The 25,910-nt window shown below is 39.4% G+C and overlaps 1 protein-coding gene across 1 annotated transcript; it reads left to right on the top strand.

Annotated features, from left to right (window-relative positions):
- On the top strand, positions 1–25,126 carry pax1a (paired box 1a). Its single transcript, XM_062439788.1, has 6 exons — positions 1–283; positions 19,141–19,308; positions 21,782–22,411; positions 23,463–23,596; positions 24,124–24,337; positions 25,002–25,126. The coding sequence occupies exons 1-6, from the start codon at positions 1–3 to the stop codon at positions 25,124–25,126; spliced, it is 1,554 nt and encodes a 517-aa protein (XP_062295772.1).
- Positions 25,127–25,910: the final 784 nt, after the last annotated feature.

The following is a 25,910-nucleotide window of genomic DNA, read 5'->3' as shown; positions in this document are numbered from 1 at the left end:
ATGCAAGGCCCATTCAGGAGCCCCTTGTTCGCAGTCGGCCTGGGGTCTTCTCCAAGGACTGAGGGTCTGGGTGGGAGGCCTGGGGGAGGTGGAGGAGAAGAGAGAGGCAGTGTGTGGGTGTCCGGAGGGATAAGGACAGTGGGTGTTGCTAAGCTGTGTCTGAGAGGTCGATGTGAGCTTAGTCCTCCTTGTGTCCGGAACTATCAGGTGATCACGGATGATCTGCATCTCAAGGAGGGGGCTGTTGAGAGGAAGAAGCTGTATTTTTATAGGCCTCTGCCTGGTTTGCTTTGCCGTCCTTATTACTCACTTCCTTCCGCTTTCTTTCTCTCCCCTATCAGAGTATACTGTAGAGTAACTGACTCTTGTAACAAATTGGATGGTTTCATTTTGGCTCAAATTGTCCATAATTTACTCCACTGTTTGCTCTTCAGCTATAAACAATCTCTTGATTCATGCTAACCATTATTGTTGGTTTCAAAGCCATTTGGCTGTGCCAACACTTGAGCTGAACCCTGTATAGGAGGTACTTGAAGGTTGTTTGAGAAGAACCGACAATCATTTGGTAAAAACACTTTTGCACAACATATTCATTGTTAAACCCATTACCACTCAGCGAGTTTTAAAAACACGGATCCAAACATTTTGAGCACTCCCAAAAACCATGCATACATGCCCATTGTTACAACTTATTCATATACAGAGGTTGTATAAGCTTGTGTTCTAAATGTAGTTTCTCTCCTGGGGTCGCTCCGTCTTATTGCTGGATGTCATTTAGATTGAACTTTTACAAGGGAGCTTTCATTTTAATTGAGAATCATTACAAAAAACTACAGGAACCTGGAGATTGGTAATTTGGTAAAATACGCAACCCAATGCCTCCTACTAATGTAGAACTGAACCCTATATGAATGGCACACATGGCAAAACTATTAGCATTGTCCTAAATTGCACTTTAAGCAATATGCATCTATGAGTGTGGGGTCTATGTCAATCCGTGTCAGTGTCAAAGGAAGTGCTTGCATAGATATAGCTCAACCCCTCGCATCCTCTCTTGATCCAGCCCTTCTTCTGGCAACAAATAGAGATGGGGTCACCTATTCTGATGTGTGTCCTCTCACGGTCCTCTGCCCTCTCTGTATCTGCATTCAGTGAAAAAAACAATGGATTCTACTTCATCTGTCTCCCAGGTGTCAGCGCGAACATGATCCTGGGATAATTTACCTCGCTCCTCATTTCTTGTTCATCAAATGGAGGCCAGTGTGTGCCTGTCCTTAGTCTCATTTACATTTTCTCATTAGCTCCGCACTTTTATTATTCAAATTCACGTGTTGTCTAGAAAAAAGGATGGACGAATGGATGGGTGATGTTGTCGCCCTTTCTCTGTGTGCATCACCCTGAGCAACAAAGAGCGGGCAGTGTTCAAGTGGTCTGCATATGCCACATAAGCCACCTGAAGATGGAGGCAGCCATTCTTTCCCCCTCAGTTGCATATAAAACTTGTGGATTCTTTCGTATGACTGAAACCGTCTACATATCACATTTACAGCACTTCACACAAAAAATAAGCAGGATGACTGTGACCTTCTTTTCAACTGCAATAATACCAAACAATAGTTGAACCCTTTTACTGAAAAGCACTGGCGACATCAGAGTAGTAACCCAATGTATAGAAATGGTGGGGGACATTGTATCCGGTAAATTCAATGTCCTACCTTTCAGTGAAAATAGACCCTACACATATTACACATTATCTAGTCCAGTACCAGCGTATAGAGTCCTTGACCATGTTTTTAAAAGGTTCACCACTTGACCATGGTTTTTCACCGCATTCACAAACAGTGAATGCACATCGGTCTTATCTTTTGAATTGATATATTCCATGTTGTTACTGCTGCAATTCAAGAATTCTGCAACATTAAAGAACATGCGTGAAACTGCAACCATATTCATTTTCAGAATTATTTACTTCACCGTACAATGAGTTTGACTGATATATAACCCTGCTGGTAATTTAGCTGTGGCGTAGCTGTCAGTGTTATGGGTTTAAATTTCAGCAGTCTAGTCCAAACAGCAACGTGAACGATGCCGCAAGTCCCTTCAGAGAGCAGGCTGGTAATATATTCTGTGAGGGGGAAAAGAAATCATAAGTGTTAACTAAATCAAGCAACTTACAGACAGCAAAATGCACTGAGAGGCAGCAGTGATGAAGAGAAGAGTGAAATTGAGGACTTGGTGGGTTCAATCTCCAGAGATTGGGAGCAGTTAGATTGGGTGAGGGTGGGCGTCTGGAGACATGGGGGTAATATTCCTAGACGTCATTCTACAATAAATATATTTTTAATTTGTGCTCTTTTATTAACCAGCAAAATCACTTCAAAATGAATAGCACATTATTAAGTCTTCTAGTGGCTCTTACTATTCTTTATCATGAGTTTGTATCACTGTGCAATTCATCTCCAGCCATTCTTCACACTAAATATGTTTTATATGAGCCTTCATTTATCATGGCCTGTCAGCTCTTAACTGTATCATTATTCAGTCTAGAGTTATAAATTGGAATCATTAAACGGTTTTTCATATAATCTGATGCAATAACTGCTCCCCCTTTATTGGCTTGTGAAAAGAAAATAGTAAATACAATTGTCTGTCAAGATCTTTGGAGATAGCCGTCTCTCTCAGGCTGAAATGAAATTAGGCCAGCCAAGGAGACAGGATCAATGTCAGCAGATTTGTTCGACTTTCATCGTGGAGGGGACGAGGTTGAGCGGATGAAGGATGGAAAGAAAAGGAAGCTGACACTGCTGAACCTGATGAGGAATGTGGGCTTAGCTGTCAGTATTTTTTTCATACAGTGTCACATCAATCAGAAGTGTCTTTTCAACTTCTCTGTGCAATTCTGGCCAGAAATTTTGTAATGGAGATATTACATTCCCTGAACTCAGCTAAATGTGTGCTCTCTGTGTCTTCTTTTTGTCCAGCATCTGAGACATTTTAATGAAAGGAGGTGCAGTGATTAACAATGACAATGTGGGTTGACATTTTTCATCACTTGAATCATATTCTAATCAGAAGAGGACCTTGGCAGCATGAACCATCTCTGCGACTAGAAAAAAAAATTAGTTACATTTAAAGGTTTAAGAATCTAAAAGGCTTTGAAACTGTAATTATTTGCATCACCATAATGGTCTTGTCTATAAAAACAGATATGAACGGTAGGAAACACATACCCAGGAAGGAGCATTCATACAAACACACACGAGATTTAGTAAAACACATATTAAAAAGATTGAAATTGGCATAATTATCAAATCATAAAAGAGATAGAATATCAGAAGATGCTTACTGTTTTGAGTCACTGTTTTCTCCTTTCTCGTCCCATAAAGAGATTATCAAAAAAAGGATGTTAAACCTCTGAGAATCATGGGTAAAGACTGCCACCCTCTGGCAATCTCACATTCTATACTCAGCTTCTTCATGTTATGTTCATTGTTTGGGTTTAAGAACTCATTTGTAATTCCATCTTTGAGAAAATTATGCATAGATATTTGAAAAACTGAATATCCTTAGAGGTAGTAAAATGAGGGAAAGAAGTCAAAAGGGACAGATTAAAATAGTTTCTATGGGAGACTTGGGTTTACAGAAAAGGTTGATTTATTTTTCTATGAGCCTATGCTGCCATCTACTGGATAATATACGGAAGTGCTAGTGTGTAATTTGAGATGACTCTCACCTCTGAGGAAACTGAGCTGCACTCTACTTCTCTGCTCTGAATTTAAATAGAACTGTGAATAGAAAGAAAACCAAACTTGTGCCCACATGAGAGTTTTTGCACAGCTAAATAAAACTTTTTAGTAATATGTCCTTACTCTCTGTCACAGATGATCTATTTCCCGATGCTAGAACAGATGGCTTGTGCCCCCTCTTAGATTCACATCTATAATGGTAAAATCTGACGATCCAAATATTTCATTTTTTTAGTATTCACCAACTTCAGGTTAAAATGTTTCTGATTATTCCACACTTGAAGGTGTCACTGTGGAAATAAAACAAGTTCATTATGTGTTCCAGGTGAACAATCAAGTGAACAACTTCCACTTTAGGCCTGATGGTGGTGTGTTTGTACCTGGTAGCGCAAACACACAGGACTGTGAAGTATTATAGTTGTACATCAATGCTGAAATTAACAGAAGATTGACTGACTTGGCCTGAGAGAGCTTCTAGAGCCCTTCATCACTGATATGGTAGTAATTTAATTCCCATTTTCTGTGTCCAAGATGAAGAATGCAAAAAACATTTGATCTGAGTGTGATTTTGGCAAAATGTTGTGAGTCCCTATTTGATTTTATGATTTGAAATGTATGTCCTTTACTTAAAATATATCAGTGATGATGATCCAGGGTTTCTTACTAAAATATACCTTTTGTTCTAAGGAGTATTCAAGTCCAAGTTTGTCAGAAAAATTCCATTGTTTACAAAATGCCTAGAACTCCACGCCACGACCATTTATTTACCCCTACTAGCCCATATTTCCACCTGCATGTTGAAGGTGTTTATATGTAAACTCCCTCCAAAAGTGAGGCAGTTCACTCCAAGGTCTCTGTTCTGTCAATCTGGCAATAAAGCACGGTCATGCTCTCTTTCCCCCTCTTTGCCCCCTATCTCTCACACTCTATCTCTCTCTCCGTCTTTCATAATACTTCACCATCTATCCGTATGTGCAACGTGAAGAGGCAGGAACCTGTTGGAAAATGAAAACAAATTGCTCAGGGTGCTCCACATGGGACCAACAAGCTACTGCATATTTGTCACAACTGCTTTCTGTGACTTTTGATAAACATGATAAATTGGTAACTCTTAAACCACAAAACCTCTACAACAATTCTGCAAATCTAGAACCATAAATCTTCTAGTACAAAGTCAAAACAGAAAACCTAAAGTATCATATGATAACCTCGGGCTCCCGCATTACTGGAAAAGGACCAATTTTCTGTTTTCTGTAAACTCTACAGATCTCGGAGTAGTTTAAACATGAAGAATGAACAACCAGGAATGATCTGATCTTCTACTGTGATTGGGAATGTTTGAGTTTCTAGTTCACATCTTACAAAAAACATTAACAAGTGGCAGAATCTCTGAACTCAGTCAACTTTTTGTGGAGTTTATTACTGAAGTCCAAAACAGAGTGGCATGGCATACTTGGTATGTAAACCTGAAAGTTAATGAACTGTGTTGAAAAAAAACAACAATATATATGGCTAGATAATCAGTTTAGCTATAGTTTATTATGGAAGACCTGATAGGATAACTACCTGACTAGGATGACTTAACATACTTTTTTTAAATTCAGAAGCAAGAGTATTAGACATAGAAATAAAATCAAAATAGACATTTCTTCCTCTCTCACTCACTGAAAACGTGCTTTCTATGAGATTGAGTCTAATATTACCAACATAGAAATGTTTAGGTTTGTAAACTCCATCAACTCAATCAGTGACACTATTTAGTCAACACAGTTCTGCATCTAACACTTTAATCTGCCTATTCAAATGTATTTGGAGAGAAAAGTGAAGCTACTGTATTTTTTAGTCTCCACAGAACGATGATGACATGACTAAGTAACTACGTGTTCTTAGTCAACCGTGACCCACGCCTCGTTAGACAGGCTGATTCTGCAAACGTGTCATCACTTTGCACCATCTTGTCGATGCTATCGCAGCTATCTGCATTCTCCCTGAGAACTTGATATGACCCAGAGTGCTGCAAAGAGAAGAAAAAAGTGGCGGGAATGTCTGTACGTTTGTCAAGTTGCAGAGAATTAAAGGCACAGTTCAAAGGCCTTTTTGGTTTTATTGCTGGTCCTTCATTTACAGCGCACAGCCTCTCAGGTAAAGTTATAGGCCGCTGTGTTTAAAGGTGCACCACCTCTGTAAAGCTTGACCGACTCCACTGTGTACGTCTCATCAACTACTAAGGTAAATAAAATTGCAAAAAACATTTAGATAAAAATCATGTCCCTTTAATATCCAAAAGAGAATTTTTGTTGTCATGTATCTTCAAGTCAGCTGGAAAAACTGATGCCTTCCTTTCCCTGATGTGTAAGCAGAGAGAAGAAAACTATTAAAAATAGCCCATCAAACCTGTCTTCCAGGACTTGCTTGCACTTGTCTCGGCTCAAGTTCAGAAAAAGAGAAAGAGGGTAGAGAACAGCTTAGAATGAATCATCTGGAGACAAGGAGACAGTGACAAATCCATTTTTAGCTTTAACTCAAACATTTTAGCTCCAGAATGCTAATAACGTCTCGCTTGGTTTAGTCAAACGTTCTCTGAAGAGTGAGTATCACTTTCAGACAGTTTCCTTCTTGTTGACAGGTCGTAGAAACACCTCTGACACCAGCTTAACTCCCCCTGTATTAATACTTACTACAGTGAAGTTGGGATACTGAAGCTTAAGGTTGGCTCTAAAAATCAGGATCAGATGGTATTTTTGAACTGAAATCATATTTCCAGGCATGATGAGATACCTGGCATTAACTTCTGGTATGTACTATGGTGATCTCATTATTTCTGTCTTTTGGTGTAAATGTGTATAAAAGTCACTGCTCATTAGCAAATTGTTATATGTTTGCTTATGGGAAAAACGATTTTTTAAAAAGAATTCTTATGGGATATTTTATAGTGTACTTTAAAATGTCATAGAACAGTATTAGTGCCAGATGGGTGACAAATCAAAGAAAAAGCCAACATAAATGATATAATACAGCGATCACTGCATGGGATGATGGATAAAATAATAATAAGAAGAAGAATCACACCCAACTCAACACCTATGGGGGATTTTGGAGCCTGGTGTTCAACAGCGCTCTCCACCATCATCACCAGAACACCAAACCAAGGAATATCTTTTAGTAGAATTGTGTTTGTCCCTCTAGAAACGCGTAGAATGAATACCAAGAAAAACTGAAGCTGTTTCTTAGCTCAGGGTGGCCCAACTCCCTCAGCGAGACACTTCATGTTAATTTTTCCTTGAATTTTTTTTCACTCACTTGAATGTACCACAGACGTGGAGCCTAGTACGTGGTGCATATGGCAATATGGGGCCTCTGTTTATTTACACTGCTAGTAATGTAGTGTGACTCATTCGTACTTATTGTAAAGGAACATCAGATGGGGCTGTAACCGTAAGAAGGTTGTGAGATCATTTCTGTCTACCTGATTCAGATTAAAGGGATTAGTCTGGTGATATCTTATTTTCAACAAATACTAAGACCTAAACCAGTGACAACAAGCATTGTCTGTGTATTCAAAGCCTAATGAGCTTCATGCTTCCTTCATTACCATGAACATGAACCATTAACACAATTATAGCTATATATACCTGTGACTTTAAATACTCATTAGAGCACCAGATGTGCATTAATCTGCAGCTGAAAACTGTCCCAAATTAAATGCACTGCTTAATCCTGTTTGTGAAACACTAAAAACTAGTGCCTATAGCTCTTTTGGGCAGCCTTACTTACAACTGTAAAAGTATCATGACCTGATTTCAAAGATTGAAATCTGCAGTCGTTGAGAATGGGGTTGGGGCTGAGTGCCATAGACAGGGCAGGGAAGTCGAAAAGTACAGAGAGACAGGCTTACACATTGTTGACTTTAGTCTTTTCATAGGAATTGTTGACACTAAGAGAAATATTGCCAAACGTATCCTTTAGTGAATGGCATAAGAACAAGTTAACCTTCCCGTTTTCAGCTGATGAATCGCTTTGACACCTATTCTCACGTCATCTAGTGTGATGTTCCAATTCCAAATGAATCATTTAAAGCACATTTCCATCGGAAATGCAAAATTTGCTAAGAAGTGATATCACTGATCTGCCAAGCCAAATAAAAAATGAATACACCCCACTGAATTACTTAATATGTGAAGACAGAATGCATGTATTATCATCATTATAGCAATAACCATCATTAAAATGACAAAGAAAAGGAATTCATAAGTTTTCAGTCCACAACTGGCTCCATCCACCTAACCTTGGGTAAGTATCCCGCACTATGTCATGAGGAAATCCTTGCCATGTCTTTGAGTGAAGGGGGCTCTCAGCCAGTATCGCTGCTCACTGCCAAGGAAAGACTCAACCCTCTGATCCTGGGAAGTGTACCGCACTCTTTCTATTTGATGTTGTAATTGTTTCTCTGTCTCGGACAGGAGGTCTGGGACATGTTTTTCTGTAGGGGGAAACACTTGAGCACTGAGTTCCATCTCTGTGGATGTTTTGGAGATGTGGCAGCAGGTTGTGGTCTGCAGCATATGGGCTCACTTTAAAATCTCCACAAAAGCCTCTCCTTTGAGATAATTGTACCATGAATTAGACGGGGAGGCTTTGATTTATCAACAGAGTTGTTGACAACAAGTTTCCACCTCTTCAGACTTTCCATTGAGAAAATCTGCTGCGATAACCATAACCTGTTAACATAACACTGAACAGCATAAAATGGCACTTAATTCATCACCCTGGACAATTTGTCTTTGGTGTAATGAGTTAATGAAAGGATAGAATTAGAGAGGTGGTGGCAGAATAATTTCCTCATGTTACAAATTTCAGCTGAGTCTCTGAACGTTCTCTAATTACACCGGAGGAAGGTAAGCTCTCCTTGACACTTCATGACACTGCAAGCCTTCTAGGAAGCTCACTGAGGCCTTCAACCAAACCCATAATTAGCTGTAATATGAGCATACTAAACTCAAATATGGTTACATCAGCACTGGCATTGAGCAATCATGGTTTGTTGTTTTCATTTTCCAAAGCTGTTCCATCAAATAGCATCAACCCACGCGGATTCCACCACGTGCACCGTCTTTAATACAGCAGAACAGTATGTGACATGAATCACCATCTTGCTTGTAGCTGTTACCATAAATGAGTGTCACCACAAACTGCTTTCTGTCGCCTACATTCTGTGGGATGATATTACAGTGTGACATAAACACTGTGAATAAATGAATAAACATTTGTTATATAGAAAATCACTCATATCATTTTCAAAAGCAGGTATTGCAAATGCTTAAAGAACGTACAAAAACTGATTACGTGTGTCCCTGAATCTAAAAGTCAGTCATCAAGCAGAAAAAGGCAAACATTCACCTGTTACTTTCTCTGTTTTACATTATTGTAAATTGGCTGACTGCTCAATCAAACAAAATAAGCAATTATGATGAACAGTTTGCTGACATTTCAAACTACTGCATGATTATTTGAAAAAGCAGATCAGATCAATTGATAATTACAATAACTATTAGTTGCAACACTTGGTAGAACAGCAGAATCACTTTACACTCATTTTTTTCTGTTATGAAGTCTTTATTTATGGCATAACAATATAACAGTTGGAACAAGAGGAAATCAACCTGACAACAAAACATCCACACAGACAACCCAAACACAGAATTTACATTTTCAGTAAATATGGGGAAAAGAAATGAAAAGAGAACAAAATGGCCCTTTTGAAAAGTCTCATATTGTTTGTGTAAGAAGAAGAAAAAAGCTTTATTGCAGATAGAGTGTAGGCTACTATTTCAGGGCTACAGTCATAGAAACCACAAAAACAACAATACAGACAAAACACAGGAAATAAAAGATATATTTCACACTGATCTCTCAGTTGTATCACTTGTATTGTGTTAGCATGTGTTTTCAGTTTGACCCCAAGCTTACCTTCCCTGTCCATTCACTTCCACTGCTTTCATCTCTCAGTTGCACACACAATGTGTTTTCTGCTCCCTGGCTTCTCCTCTATTCATCTAAAATGACTTCCTTCTAAAAGATACCAACAGTGACAGTACACACAATAGACAGTAAAAGTCAATATACATATAGGAACATATTTTCACACACTTGCCCATTATTGTACGTATGCGAGGTTAGGCAGTACATTCATTCAGGAAGGGACATGCTAAGGAAAATGAGGGAGCTATGAGGGGCTTTTTCTTGGCCAGCAAGTCCAGGCTTGGTTTCAGGGCTGTCTGTCCCTACTCAGCGCAAACATGTCAGACATTTCACCACCGGTACGAGCCAGCTTCGTTCCCCCATACCTTTGCTGTAGGTTGAAGGGATCTCTACCTCACACTGTAAGCCTGAACTGTACTCAGTGCATCTAATTTGTTAATGCTGCATAATTAGCTTTTAAAAGGCATAAGCTTATTCTTTCTAAATATGGAAAGCCGATGAAAGAAATGAGGGATTCCAGAATTGTGAGCAAACTGTAACACACTGATACATATTTTGAGAGCTGAAAGGCAATGTGTCCAGATGTGACCAAAAAATAATCATGTGGGCTGAGTTTCTGAGATCAGTGGACTCAGGCACAACTGCTCACTTAACACTTAGTTTTCAGGTTTGCACTGTTGAATGTGGACCTCTACAGAACGGCACTACAATTCACTGAGGAGAGACGTCCAGTTGATTAATCCGCGAGTGTCGGGACAAACAAGTCTCCATTATACGGACACTGGACTGGAGTTATGCAGCTTTCAACAGAGCGCCACCATGACAGACGACCACAAGCAGGAATACATGTGCATTTCAAGAAGTCTGCACAGTTCTCTTATGAGCAATGTGAAAGTGCGGCTCTGGCTGGAATATACTGAGAACACCCAAAACAAACCCACTTCCCGGCCCAACTGGCATCCACACAAGGGTAGAAATAAGGGAATGTATTTATGAGCATCTGGCTGTGGTTCAGTGAGGTCAGTGCACTGATAGAGTACAAGGATAGATCTCTGGCCCTCCACATATTCCAGAAGATGAAGAGCCAGCGTGGCTTGTAGATCATGTGGTTTTCTGCCTAGTTAGTAAATCCATGAACTGAGATTTTAGCTTTGTTAAATACAGTATAATTTGTAGCATCGTAAATATAAAAGTCTCTGTGTAAAAGCAGCATCGAGTTAGTTAGCTGGCATGCATTTTGTCCCAGAAGTAAGAAATTAAATCCAGTATGACTACCAGCCCCCCTGGTCCTGTGCACGCACACACACATAAAAACACTGACTCTGATTCTCCAGTGTTGTGACATCAATATTCAATCTGTCTTTGGGATTTCTTTGTCAGGACGGCACGATTATGCTGGTAACGTTGACTGATATCGAGCTTGGCTTTTGGAAGAAGACACACGGTTTTCATAAGCCCATTAATCTTAAAAGGAGCAACTGTCAGAAAACATACAGTACCCCTATCCTTGACATAAAAAAGGCCCATCGAAGGCCTTGATTTCTGGTTTGGCGGAAAACAATATCACACTGCCTCTGATAGAAGGCCTTGAATGTCCCTTCGCAGATTTTTCCATTATGGATCTGGCATTCTTAAGCTTAGAAGCATAGAAATATACCACAACTGCAATAAAACATAATTCATGACACACGATCAGGTTTACATCTCAAAGAGGGTCATTTGAGGAAAGATTATTATTACAGGTGTCTCAAAGCTTTGTCTAAGTGAAGAAACGAATTGAAGGCTAAGTAGGGTTTCATCTGAGAGACAACACCAATGAGTGAAATAAAAAGAACAAAGCCGAAAGTCAAAAGTTAATCATGTAAATATTACGGCAGAATTTTGAATTGAAAATACGAGTGAATGTCAGTTTCCACATGTGACCCGGTGTTTTGGACTGCCTGGGCTTTTATCCAAATAGGGCAAGCATGAATCAGCAGCAGCCGTGGATGGAGTCTGACATGCTCCAAAAGCAATTAAGGTTTCTCCTCTTAATTGACAACAGACCCAGGCCAGCGAAGTCCCACCGCCAAACAACAACCAACGATGGGAGTATAAAAAGGTGTATGTCATAATGTTCTCTGGCTAATCAGACTGGAAGCAACATGGGCATTAGTGTTGATGATGGCATGGTTACAAAACAAATTAGTTTTTATGTAGCCCAGTCAGAAAGTAAACTGACTTTGTTCAATATGTTTATGAAGTTTATGTAATTAAGTTCAGGCTGGAGGCCTTGCAGTCTGTTTTTAGCCCTCAAAAACATTAAAACACAATAACTGTCTTTACAACCATCTTGACCCTTGGGACGGACTGAGTGATTCTTTGGCTTGCCCTAAAATTATATCCAACTGCAACAGTAAATTTATTCATATCCAATGGAAGAAGTTCTTATGAGTTTCTTTAGTGTGTGGAAGTAAAAAAGTCACTTGCATTCTGGCTCCAGCTGTTTTATCCCTTCAATAAATAGTTTGACAGACTATTTCATGTATCTCAGACAATAGCAGACTCAGTTTAGTCCACTAAGACAGTAGGGTGGACCAAAATAGCTCCTCTCAGAACGTGTAATTACACAAGACTACAGGTGTCATCTTGTTTCAGAATGGTTTAATATCAGTGTGTTATTGTGATTAGCTAGCTAATATTATAAGAGTTGCTGATGGATGAAGCAGCATTGCACTCAGTTTTATAAACAGCCACAGAGAGTGACAAAGCTGCAGTTTCTCGAGTTTTATTATGCTACTCCTGTGCTGCAACAGACTGTCTCTGAATTAAACATGATTCAAGTCTTGTTCAGTTGTCTTTCCTTTTGAAATACACTAATAAAGTAACCTTTCTCAATGTATGGGTCAGTGTAAGATAGGTTTCTACTAAAGCCCGACTGATATATTGGTTGGCCCATATCAGCAGCTGATATTGGTCTATTCCAGATATATAGGTATTGGCATTGCCATTAGTGACCTATAGCTTCCTTTAAGTGACAAATGCCACCTAGCAGCTGTAGTGGTATTGTGGCTAGCTAGCTAATATTATAACAGTTGCTGATGGATGAAGCAGCATTGCACTCAGTTTTATAAACAGCCACAGAGAGTGACTAAGCAGCAGTTTCTCAAGTTTTATTATGCTACTCCTGTGCTGCAATAGACTGTCTCTGAATTAAATATGATGCAAGTCTTGCTCCTTTTAAAATACACTATTAAAGTAACCCTTTCTCAGTGTATGGGTCAAAGTAAGATTGCCACCTGGCAGCTGTAGTAATTATGACCCGGAAAAGTGATGCAGTTCAGATAACATATAAGGTGTCTTTGTTATTGAGAGGCGGGTTGGGTGGATGGCTAGAGATTTGAATAGTTAGAAAGATAGACTGATAAGTGCAGGAGACTGTTGTTCACTTCCTGTTTCAATAATGAGTCAGGACAAAATAAAGCTATAAATTGTTGTTTACTGTTGCCATGATGTCTCACTTTAAGGAAGTTACGCTTCAAATGAACATTTTTACACAAACAATGCTCTTTTCTTACCCTACAAAGTGGTTTTATGCCTAAACCTAACCAGACCGTAACCACAGTGTTGTCACACCATAAAACATCAATATATTTTAATTGTACCAGTTTTGGAAAGCAGAATATTACACTCCAATGGTTCATTCTGAGGGTGGTCGTTTAATTTGGTCCTCCAAATTAAACGACCACATAGGTCATTTGTCAGGCCATTTGTCATTTGTTGGGTATCTGATATACACCGATATATGTACATATTATTTTACTTATTTTTATATGTTTTATTGTATACAAATAGTTCAATTTATGCTTTTATTTATAGTTATTTATAATTATTAAATTCCCAGTGAAGTTTACTGTTTCAGTGCATTTTGAACAATAAAGTAAAAAATAATGTAAAATCCTGCCTCTAATACATGTATTTCACTCAAGTGTTTCATATATGAGGGCTCAAAGCAAAAATGTATGTTTTGATTATGTGTGTGATTCTTTTTACTCCCTAATATTGGTATCGGCCCGAAAAAATCCAGTATCGGTCGGGCCTTAGTTCCTACATTTATCTTATGTCAAGGGTATAATAAAGACGTAAAAAACTGTGATGGAATTGTTTTCATTCACACACACACACACACACACACACACACACACACACACACACACACACACACACACACACACACACACACACACACACACACACGGGGCCCAGATTTTTGTGCTGTACGCTACTCCTCATGGCCATAAAGAAAAGAACTCTATCATCCTTTTAGACTGATAATCACGCCACTGAAGACACTGGTCTTGGTCATGCCTCCATGTGTCACGTCACACATCCAGAGAGACGTCTAAAGCATGACAAAAACATTAGTGTAAAAGTTAGTATTTATCTGAGCAGTTTTAAATCCACAGAGGAAAAAAATGCAAAAAAACCCAGAAAGCTTTTATGATGATTTGGCACAATATGTCATGACATGATATAATTCAACACTCGATGATAGAAATGTAGACCAGATAAAATATGAGACAGAAAAAATTTAGCACAGCTTTACAAATGTTTTATGAAGAAATGGAATGAATACAGCCTGGAATCTATAAATAAGACAGAATAAACAGTCACATTTCATATTACATTGCTCTTCTGGAGGTGTATCAATAAAGAATAATATACCATCATTTTTCAATCCAGTATTCTGTGCAACACATTTTGACCACTTGATCTCTATCTGGATAGTAATGGTGAATTAAATCCATGCCTGATAAAGAGATTGGTCACTGACTGATAGCAGATGCTTAACATGTGAGCACTTTACCAATATGTTTAAAGTTATCTTTCCACAGAATACAGATCGCCATCTTACTGAATATACGGTTATTGCTTCCTTTGGAGTTAATATGTTTTATCTTAATAAGGTGCATCATGATAAGTGCAAGCTCTTTCTTTCTTTCTTTTTTTTTCACAGTGAGAGAGATAACTATTGCCTATTAAATTACTATATTCCAGAACAGCTACTGTAGCACAGCAGTGGAAGTCTTACACTTTGACCTCACTTTAATACTTAAATATACACGCTGCACTTGGTGTGAACGCCAGCAAGTAGCCTGACAACAAAATGATCTGTTAATAAAACTAAAAACTGTTGATGTTTCAAACTTCAGTGTCACCCACCCTGAGGAGTTCATGGCTAATTTCACATGCTGCTACAGTAGAAAACGAGAGACAGGAGAGTATGAGCAGACATCTGATTAAAAATCTAATTAGGTTACTGCCTTAGATATGTCATTTTAACAATTTTGCCATGTTTCATTCACGTCTTTCTTTTTGAATGAGGTGTCAGATTCAATTCGCACAACACTCACAGGACAATGCAAGATCAGTAAAGGGACAACATCTGTTCCCTTGAAAACACCAAACCCTGTCAATCACTGTCCTAGCGTAATCAGAACCCAGCTATTATTTTGAGAGTTGCCTGTTTGAAATGACTGATGAAGAAATCTTAGGGGAAAACTTGATTGCCAGCGCTGAGTGAAGCTTGACTGCTACTGATCCTCTGTGGAAGTTGACTTTAAAAAAGTGAAAATAGTCATCCAAGTATGTGTGTGTTGAATACTAGCAGAGCTCAGAGAATCAAGTAAAATGTGCCAACAGATGTGATAATTCCACATCAGAGATCAGCCTGTGAACATGAACACTCAGGTCTGTTCACATTTTGTGATGACAGTTTTTTGAATCACAGCAACAGAGAGAAAAAAATCCTCTGCATTTTCTTAATATGTTTCCACTTTGAATGAAAACCAGATTTGTCCCCAACACACAACAAAGTTGTCATGGAATCCCAAGGACAGGCAGTGGTATGAAATTAAAACAAACTAAAACCACCCATTCAGATGGAGTAGTTTTTGTTAGATATGTTTTTTGTACTCAGAACAAGTACACTGAAACATTTTGATAGCCTTAATAGTAAATTCTCTTTGGAGTGTGATAAAATGTAAATTCTATAGCAGTAAAGGTCATTTTTCTTCACTTCGCACAAAAACAAACAGTACATATAAATACGCCACACCGTCTTGAAAATTCAGTAGGGAGTCAATTGTTTGCCCTTTTCTCCAAAAAGAGTCAAAGAATATGCATCATCCTCAGGCGCCTCCCTTAATGTAACAATTAGAAGTTCTCTCAGAACATGAAGACACATGAGACGTGTTTAGTGAAGGTCACAAGCAATTACCCAGCCTGGTAAAAGCTGGCATGTCTCACATGGCACCGCTGCACGCCCTCATTAGGCGTGTTCTGCAGCCCAGAGTGGGTCTTGTAGCTATAAAAGAACTGAGCTTGCTGCCTTCCAAGCCTCCGTTTAGCAGAACCTCACCAGCAGGAGCACAAAGAAACTACACATCACCACCTCAGGATCAGATAGGAGTGGACAAAACCTTTTTCTGTAGAGAAGAGGGGGGGGGGTTTGACTAAGGAATCGGTGTGTTTCTTTACAGGTTGGGCTTGGTTGGCTTTCTACAGGATAAACATTGATTGCATTACATTTCCCACTAATGAGCAACAAGGGCTTATTACCATTTAGACAGAGTGTGAAACTTAAGGTTTAATATGTTGGTTTAAACGTTTCAAAAATAATTTATTTTTGGATTAGTAAAGACCAGAGCTGCTGCTGCAAATTGATCTACTTTTACAATTGTTTGCACAAGAGCAAACACCAAGAACAATAGCAACAAATGTATATATTTTACTTTTTGCTTACATGATATATAACCAACAATGCACGGGTCTCTGTGGAAATATCAGGAGCTTTCTCTGACACCCTTTGTTTTAGCCTCATGTTGGTTCTGGTGTGCTAAATGCATCCAATCTGGACCCTGTCTAATAATTTCCATACTGAGCACTGAGATCACAAAACTCACAAACACTAAATCAAAACCGTGGGCACGAAGGCTCCTCAATAAAACACTATGGTTCATCCAGTTGGGGAAAGGAAATTGAAACCATGTCAAAAAAGAAGAAAAAAACAACAACACAGATTTCTGCTTTTGTTGAAACGTGAAAGACAAGTTTATCTGAACATGGTGTTTATCTGATGAGAGGTGAGAAGCTAATGTCCACACTGGGATAAAGACTGTGTGTACTGCACACTGTCCTAATTGAAACTGTGTGCATCACAGCTACTAGATACTCTGCAGAGTTTTGTCATGTCAAGAAGCCAGTGAGACCTTGGTTGCATTAGCTCTGCACACAAGCATGCACACACATACGAACGCTTGAATACATGCAGGTGCCCTTAATTAATATCAGCTCTTTTAACCACTACAAAGCAATTGATATCAGTGTAATTCCACCTGGAATAATCATCCCGTTGAATTAATCAATTCCAACACACATTCATCCACACACACACACAAATTATCGGCGCCTGTGAGACGATGAAAAATAGTACTTTAAATTCTTCTTAAGACTTTAAAGACAAAGCACACTCGAGGAAGTGAATCCTTTGATGACACTTAAAACCAACATCAATATTTACCGACGGGGGTCGTTGCACCTTGCGGGTGTCAGGTGTCGATCGGATGAGTTCACTTGTGTCTGATCTAAAAGCGATTTGGGAGGAAATTTAGCACTTTAAAGACTTGCGTCTATTTGTATGCCATTTATTTTCTTAGCTCGCAACTGAACAAACAATTAAAACACATTAATCACTTCTAGAGAAAATATCCATTTTCCATACAGTACAGGGTGATGCAGTCTGCCTTACGGAAACGAAACACGGGCCTAAACCCACAGTGTATTTCTGGAACAATTAAAGAAGTGACCTAATAGCGGCTCATTCATTTCAATATTATCAAATTTAAATTAAAAATATTATATATACATAATAAGACATTTTGCTTGAATTACACCACAAATATTAAGAGTGGTCAGTGTAAATTACATTTCATAAATATGAATTTATCGCCACCTTTTTAGAAAGATTGTCTATTATTGAAATAAAGAAAAAGTAGGTTAACCGATGCTGTAATAGTCTGCTCTTTGTAAACGAAGGAATGCTGTAAGAAACAATTATACTTCAATCCCTCCACTGTCGGTAATGCAATTAAAAGCTGTGATTAAATCTGACATTTAAGCGGTGATCATCAGGGGACAAACCAACCAACAATATAAACTAAAATGTAGCCTACAGATATTATAGAGAAAATAATAAATCCATTTGAACCCTACCCTGCCATATAACCTTCCATTCATTTGTTTTATCTGACGAGCACCATTATTCTAGTTCATTAAAGAGGTCGTCTGAAAACAGTAGTTTGGTAGGGCATTGTTGACTAAGAAAACGGCTGCTGTGCAGTAACGACATAGAAGTTCACAGCGTGAATTGCGTCAGCGTTCAATTAAAAGTGAAATATGAAGGACTGTGCATTTGGGCTCTGTGTTGATGCTGTATGGTATTTATGTGGGCAGATGCTGTATTGTGTGAATACACTTTGAATCCTGAAAAAAAAATGCGAGGAGCCGTTCAGGGTTGTTTTTGTTTTGTCACACATGACAAACCCAAACAGACGGTTGCTGATATATGTGCAGAATTTATAACTGCACCAACGGCTGCCGACTTTCCAGACACGAAGTCTATTTATGTATAGGTACTCTATATTCTCTGCATCATTTCATCCACATCTATAACTTCACACGTCCACATACGGATGAACTGCAGCACAGCAGAAAGAAAATCGTTTAGCAAACTACCGGTGACCACGTTAACGTTTGTACACGATTTCTCTTCTGATCTGCTGCTGCGCGCATTTTATATCATTTAAAGCATCTGAATAAAACACTAACAGAGTCTGTGACACGTGCCAAAGACTTCAATTATATAATATTATACTCATTATATAATATTATACTCATTATATATATTTATTTCCACAACATTTCAAAGACATGAGTCACACAATTTAACATTAACACAGTCAAAGTAATACTACTACTGCTACTACTACTACTACTAGCCTACTACTACTAATAATAATAATAATAATAATAACAATAATATTAAATACTATAAATACATTCGACTCCAAACACGGCAGACGTTGATAGAAATAGTGCGTAATAAGTACAATATCATTTGTGCGCTAATACGTTTGAAAATATTAAAGTCGAGTCGTTGAAAAACCAAACAAAAATTATGAATATTTTACGGAGTGAATACACGAACATTCTCAATTTGAGATTCATATTAGATGAAACATTTAATAAGTATATAAGTCTTTTGTTTTCTATTGACACATGTAAACACGGGTGCACATAGTCAAATAATAACTCCTAGTTAAAGAAGTAGACGTGTGCCCATAAAGCCATGCAATTCCTGCGTTGTCCAGATGAGGGGAGTCCTGCCAGCCAAGCAATGAAGAGACGATAGAGGCAGAAACACAGAGGGTGATAGACAGTGACAGAGATGGTGTGAAACTGACGAGGATTTTAACGATCATTATTATTAAAGAAACTAATTTATACTCAGCAGCAACAGATGAGGTTTTCTCCTGTCTGCCCCGTATCATCATCCTGCAAAAAAACATGCAAATGCATGCATATAGAAGACACTGATTCAGTGGATATCCAGGCAAACTGAACGTCAACGGAAAACAATAAAAAAAAAATTTAAAAAAAAAAAAAAAAAAAAGGAAGAAAAAGACGTCAGTATTTCAGTAGTAGCTAACTTTAAGGCGATCTTCTCCAGAACTCTCTTCCTCTGACCCAACCTGATGCTTTCCATGTGTCCCGCTCCCAGATCTGCATGGTGAAGTGGCCAGGAGACAGAGGGGTGGGGTGGAGAAGTGGAGGGGTTGGGGGGAGGGGGGGTGGATAAGGACACTGCACCTTGTTACCATTGGGTCGACTGTTAAGTTTTACAAGTAACGTTTTGCGAGCTTATAAACGATACCTTCTAAACTTGCACAGGAAACTCCGAAAACATGCTGTGATAATGTATGTCTCTGGAATCCAGTCGATATCCCATAGTCTGGGAGCGCTGCGATCTACAGACGTATCGATTACATGAGCCCCTTCCCACGTTTGATGCTGTGACACTGGCTTATAAAAACGACTCGGGCTGCCAGTCTGTGAGCCACCCTTTGCTCTGATGGTCAAATGACTTCATTCTGGAGAATCACACCTTCAGTCTGCCCACTACTGCTTAACCACAGGGTTAATGAATGTAAAATATGCAGAACAAATCATTTTATAGCTGAAATATAGTATTTATGATATATAAAGTAGCCACAAATGAAAAAAATACAAATATGAACATGATTGGACTGGTATGTAAATTAGCCAACGTGCCTCATCCGCAGGGGAATAATTTTAGGTGTATTTATGTTATTTTCAAGTTATAAATAACATTTCTAAAAGCATGCATCCTTTAATTATACGTTGTTTTAATTGTAGTAAATTGCACATAACTAAGTGGATTAATAACACACTTCAGGCCAGAAGTTCACCCATTTTTCAGGTGAATCCAGTGACGTAAGAACAGTTTAAAAAAACATTACTTGCAAGCATCACATCATGCATAATGAATATAAGTTAAATATCTTTCTGAATAAGTCTGTTTTATGCAATCTAACCTTTATTACACCCTTTAGTTTTATCACTTACATCTAATTGACACTACTCCCTGTCACGGCTGTCAGTGATGCGCGGTAGAAATATACACATATTTATGTCACCTTTCAAAAAAAAGTGGTTCGACCTTATTTTAGAGCTGAAAACTTTGCTAACCAGTCCAGAAAGACACTCCACTGTCATAACTGTGCGTATATTCACAGTGTATCTCCTATGATGTATAAGTCCTTACCAGAGGGCTGCATGTTGGATGAAACGTTTCCCTTTTCTGCCACTTCCCCTATGCAAAATATTCAAGGAGGCTGCACAGCTCCAACCGGATGGGGTTTGCATTGGCTGACAGCGTTTCCAGCGCAGGACGACCAATGAAACCAAAGCAGGGGCTTGGCGTATAACAGCGAAGATTGACGTGGAGGACGCGTCAAATTAATTCCAGCAAAGTCCGGACTCCCCGGGATAACTCCAATTTGCTTTTATCGGATGAAGATCACTTTGTTACCATTGTACCTTGCAGCCACTGGCTTCCACAAAACACTGGGGCACGCTGCAGTCGGCGGAGATTTTAAGAGGTCTATTTTTCCTCTTCTGGGGCTCATTCCTCCCGTTCCCCTTCCTTCTCTGCCTTCTCTCGGACGCATTCAGCCATTTGAAGGGGCACCTATATTTCCCAGCATCTCGAAACATATAGGCAAATGGGTAAGCATGAGTTACCATCTGCATGCTTCAGTGGTAGGGAGCTTATGGAAGCGTATCCAGACTCACCACGCCTGCGTAAAAGACAGCAATAAGCATTTGCTTTTTCTCCAAGTTCAGATAATGTTTGCAAATGAGAAGGGTCTTCTTTTCTTCTTTTTTTTTGCAACTGCTTGTCAAGTTTATTTCAAGGTGGATTTTCCAGCTCTACTCAGCTGGTATTGCTGTCTGTTTAAAGCTTTAACTCGTATGGTAACCACCCTGCCAATTATCCTATGAAATGCGCTTCTTTGAAGAGCTCTCGAGTGTCAATTCCGTAAGCTCGCCATTTTTAATGTTGTTTTTTTGTTGTGGACGAAGAGATGGTGGAGGGTAAACCCAGACATACAGTTGCAGACTTTTGTTAAGTTGGAAAACAGCGACTGTTAGGTTGTCAAGCAGTTTACCAACCTCTGTAGACTGGCACATGTTATCCAACTTTATAACCTCAATTTGTGGTGGAAGTACAGTAACTGCTCTGTATCAAACAAATGCACATTTTAAGTGGCTTTGTCTCTTAATGATAAATCTGTATCATTGTTTGATGGGAATATTTTGTGACATGGTATTATGTACAATGTCAGCACGTGGAAATAATATTTTTTATGTCAGACAAACATCTTTACTCATCTCATACAGTATAATTATGTAACCTGTGTATTCTCCTGCAGAGCAAACCTATGGAGAGGTGAACCAGTTAGGCGGCGTGTTCGTCAATGGCAGACCCCTACCCAACGCCATACGGTTAAGAATAGTGGAGCTGGCTCAGCTTGGGATCAGACCCTGCGATATAAGCCGACAGCTCCGAGTCTCCCATGGCTGCGTGAGCAAGATTTTGGCGAGGTACAACGAGACGGGCTCCATCTTACCCGGTGCTATTGGAGGGAGCAAACCACGGGTCACGACGCCTAACGTGGTGAAAAATATCAGGGAATACAAACAAAACGACCCCGGGATCTTTGCCTGGGAGATCCGGGACAGGCTTTTAGCAGATGGAGTTTGTGACAAGTACAATGTCCCGTCGGTTAGCTCTATCAGCAGGATTTTACGCAACAAGATTGGAAATCTCTCCCAGCCCAACCAATATGAGAGCAGTAAGCAAGCTTCCATGCAGGCCGGGCTCTCGTACAATCACATATACCCTTATTCCTACTCCAACACCATGTCGCCCACTGGCACTAAAATGGGCAGCCCTCCTGGAGTACCTGTGACGGCTGGACATGTGAGCATATCCAGGGCCTGGCCTTCTGCACACACCGTCAGCAACATCCTCGGTATACGAGCCTTCATGGATCCTGCAGGTGAGGACCATCATTTACTCTAAATCTAAGGCCTCTGCGACTCTCTGTGCCATGCATGGTGGCCTTTTGCGCTCAGGCTTCTCAAATAAGAGCTTAATAAACCAGTGCAGCTGGTTATTAGTGTGTTACTGAGCATGATAAATGGCCATATCGCTTCGTACAACCTGTTCTGGCAAACAAGCAGGACAATGTGTCCATTAGAGGTTGTACAGGCCTCCGTTTCACCATTCAGCCAAAAAGCAGTAAGGCCACTCTCAATAGGCCTTTTCATGGCATGATGCGTTTGCAAACACCTTGCTCACCTGCTATATCCCCCCTAATCCTTCAAGTAGTCAGTACAGGCATTTTTCCCCCTGCCTTTCTTGTACTTTAGCCAGTGTTTGCATCCATTACTGAGTCTCCATAACCGAGCATATTTTTGTGCCATAAAGGCCAATACAAGTTATTTATTTATTTATTTATTCATGTATTTTACAAAATGTGTGTATAAAATGTAGAATTAAATATTGATTTCACAGTGTAATGAATTAGCTCAGCGCTACAAGCCTGGATGTGGGAGAATATTGCGTCTTTTACGCACACATTATGATAATTAAATATAGGACTTGATTGGGTAAAATAAGCTCAAAGAAACAATTACAAAATTATTAAATGAGAGAAGAATATTTTTAGTGAGCTGCTAATGTTTTCTTTGGTGTTGTTTTTTGTGTGTGTTTTGTTTTTAATTTTTAAGATGAAATTAAAACACAGGCCCTATTATGTAATACTTGCATATATCCAACAGTTACACACATAAATAATTAAAACAATTTTGATATTAAAAAATATATTTGTTTGAGCAACCTTGGCTTCAGAAATATTTTAGATAGTCTTACTGTTTTGAAAATGAAATTATGCATTAAAGCCCAAATAGGCTCATGCGTAAGGCGTTTTAAATATTGCTATAATTCACATAATTAATTTTACATCTTAATGGGACTGCAATGTTTTAACACTTTAGAAATTCTACCTTTTACACATCTTTAACATGAAGTTACTGTTTCTAAATCAGCCATTGCTGGGGCGGAGGGGTACCCACCAAAAATGGAGGACTGGAGTAGCGTCAACAGAGCAGCTTTCCCCGCGGCACACACGGTCAACGGGATTGACAAATCAGCCATTGACGCGGACATAAAATATGGACAGGTAAATAAAGATCTAAACCTCTGTAAACTCTGTCACGTTTCAGCAACGAGACTGGACAAGTGTGTATTTTCTATGCTGTTGTAACCAAGCCATTTTTCCATTCTCTGTCGGAAACAATCCAAACATTTAGTGAAAAAAAAACTGGCAGAGGCCTTTAATAAATTATGCTCTCGCTACAAAGGCCTGTGGCAGAGTTGTGAAAAGTTTCCATATCAGGGAAACAGAGTCACATAAGGCCACAGACATTTGCTTGATAAGATTTTACTCCTGAGACTCTCATCCGGCAGGTTTTTATTACTGCTGGTTAAATGTTCACGTATGTTTTAGGACCGAGATGACAGACAGAGGAAACGTAGTTGTGTATACACTCTAATTAGCCTAATGGTAAACTGAATTATAGCGAAATTCGTGCAGTTCTCAGTTTGCTTCCCCATACACCGCATTTGAGGACCATTGCTAGAAGCCACACGTCACCTACGATTATAATTCATTCTTATTTTGTCCATGTTTTATCTGTTTGCTTGCAGCCATCTTCGACACTGTCCAGTTATGTGTCGGCGTGCGCTTATTCCCCCACCAACCAGTACGGGGTGTACAGCGGGCCAGGAGGCGGCTACGTAGCCCCGGGGCACCACCACTGGCAGCCGCAGAGCCCGGCCCTGTCCCACCCAGGCAGCGGGATGAGCATGCATGCAGGGGAGATCCACTCGCCGATGGCCTTCAAGCATCAGGCCCGAGAAGGTACTACCTATGGAGGGGTTAGGGACCATGGTTCAATGGGAAAGCTTATGACATATTCGTCGCAGAGCATTCTCTCAAATGCAGTTGATTGATATCAGGATTTATTTTCGCCCTGTAATACTATTATAATTACAATGATTATTACCATTATTACATACGCGTCTGTACGACTGTCTCCCCTTCACTTCCCCTCCCTTCTTCCCTTTCTCACACACACACACACACACACACACACACACACACACACACACACACACACACACACACACACACACACACACACACACACACACACACACACACGGTTTCTAAGTACGCAATGACCGTGACGAGTGTAAACATTTACCAAATCCCAAATGAAGCCTAATTACATGTCAATTATTAAATATTGACCTTCCAGATTTGGCCAGCAGGCCTGCCAGGTGGTCCGAGAGCATTTTTACGCATACAAAAATGAGGGAAAATAAGCTTAATTTTGAAAGGAGAAAAAAAACGGAGTCTGCTTGTTATAACGACGCCTGTCTCAGTCTTCAGTCTCTTTAAATCAGGCTAGATCTGCTAAAACTCGTAGGCGAAATAGTTCACGTTATCTGCATAAGTAAATAATAATTTGATGAGGAGTTGCATGCACAGGCCCACTGTATTCCTTCTTTGTGTTGTGCAGGAGAGAGAAAACCGCCCAGTCCCCTGAGCAAGCAGCAGCAGCAGCAGCAGCAGCAGCAGCAGCAGCAGCAACATGAAGACTTGAACAGTGTGCATGGACTCAGTCTCCCTACCTCATCATCATAACCGGGACTTATACCACCTTAATAACCAGACCCATTTAACTGAACTCATTTCAACAACTCCAACAGTAAGTCTGAACGGCTTGTTTCCCTGAGTGTTTGCAGCTTACGGTCAAACACAGGCCTATTCACATGCATAATGAATACAGTATACCTATATCGGCCTTTATGGCCATATGAATGTAAGCTTGCATGGATGTATCGGTGTTTCCCCTCATTGGTTGATAGTTTGTTTTTTCTCCACTGAAATACTAGTTTGAAATATTCTGTCATGGAGACAGCGGGATTAAAAAACTTTTTTTTTTCGTTTTTTTTTTTGCCAGTCCAGCCTGTCAGTGATAAGTCTGTTACCCTCCATATTCCATATAATCCTAATTTGTGGCCGATATCTCGATTCTACAGTGACTCAACGATGTGAACAAAGAGATAGGCTAGGCCTAAATTGTCTAAATGTAAAATATTTGCCAAAGCTTTAATTACAGTATATATTTTTATAATTTCATTGTAAATATTCAAAAAATAAAGGCTTTGTTAAATGCCATATGTTGTCCGAATTTATATTGTTTCACCATTAAGGGATTAAAAAAAGTGCAATGTTTGGTTGTTCCTGGTTCTTACAGCCGAAATTCATAGGGGGTCAGTGTTGATGATGAGGGTGTTCATATTGCAGTTTTCTGTTTACTCGAGCTGTTTCGAGGTTTGTTGATGATGAGGAATTTAGTCTACAGATTACTGACAGGAATGAGTGGGGCTACTTTTGGATAATTTAAAAGGCCTATACCACTAAT

This window comes from Scomber scombrus, chromosome 19 (assembly GCF_963691925.1).
Source record: "Scomber scombrus chromosome 19, fScoSco1.1, whole genome shotgun sequence".
Lineage (NCBI taxonomy): Eukaryota > Metazoa > Chordata > Actinopteri > Scombriformes > Scombridae > Scomber > Scomber scombrus.
Note: the sequence above shows the minus strand (reverse complement) of the source record. Positions and strands in the feature narration are given on the sequence as shown.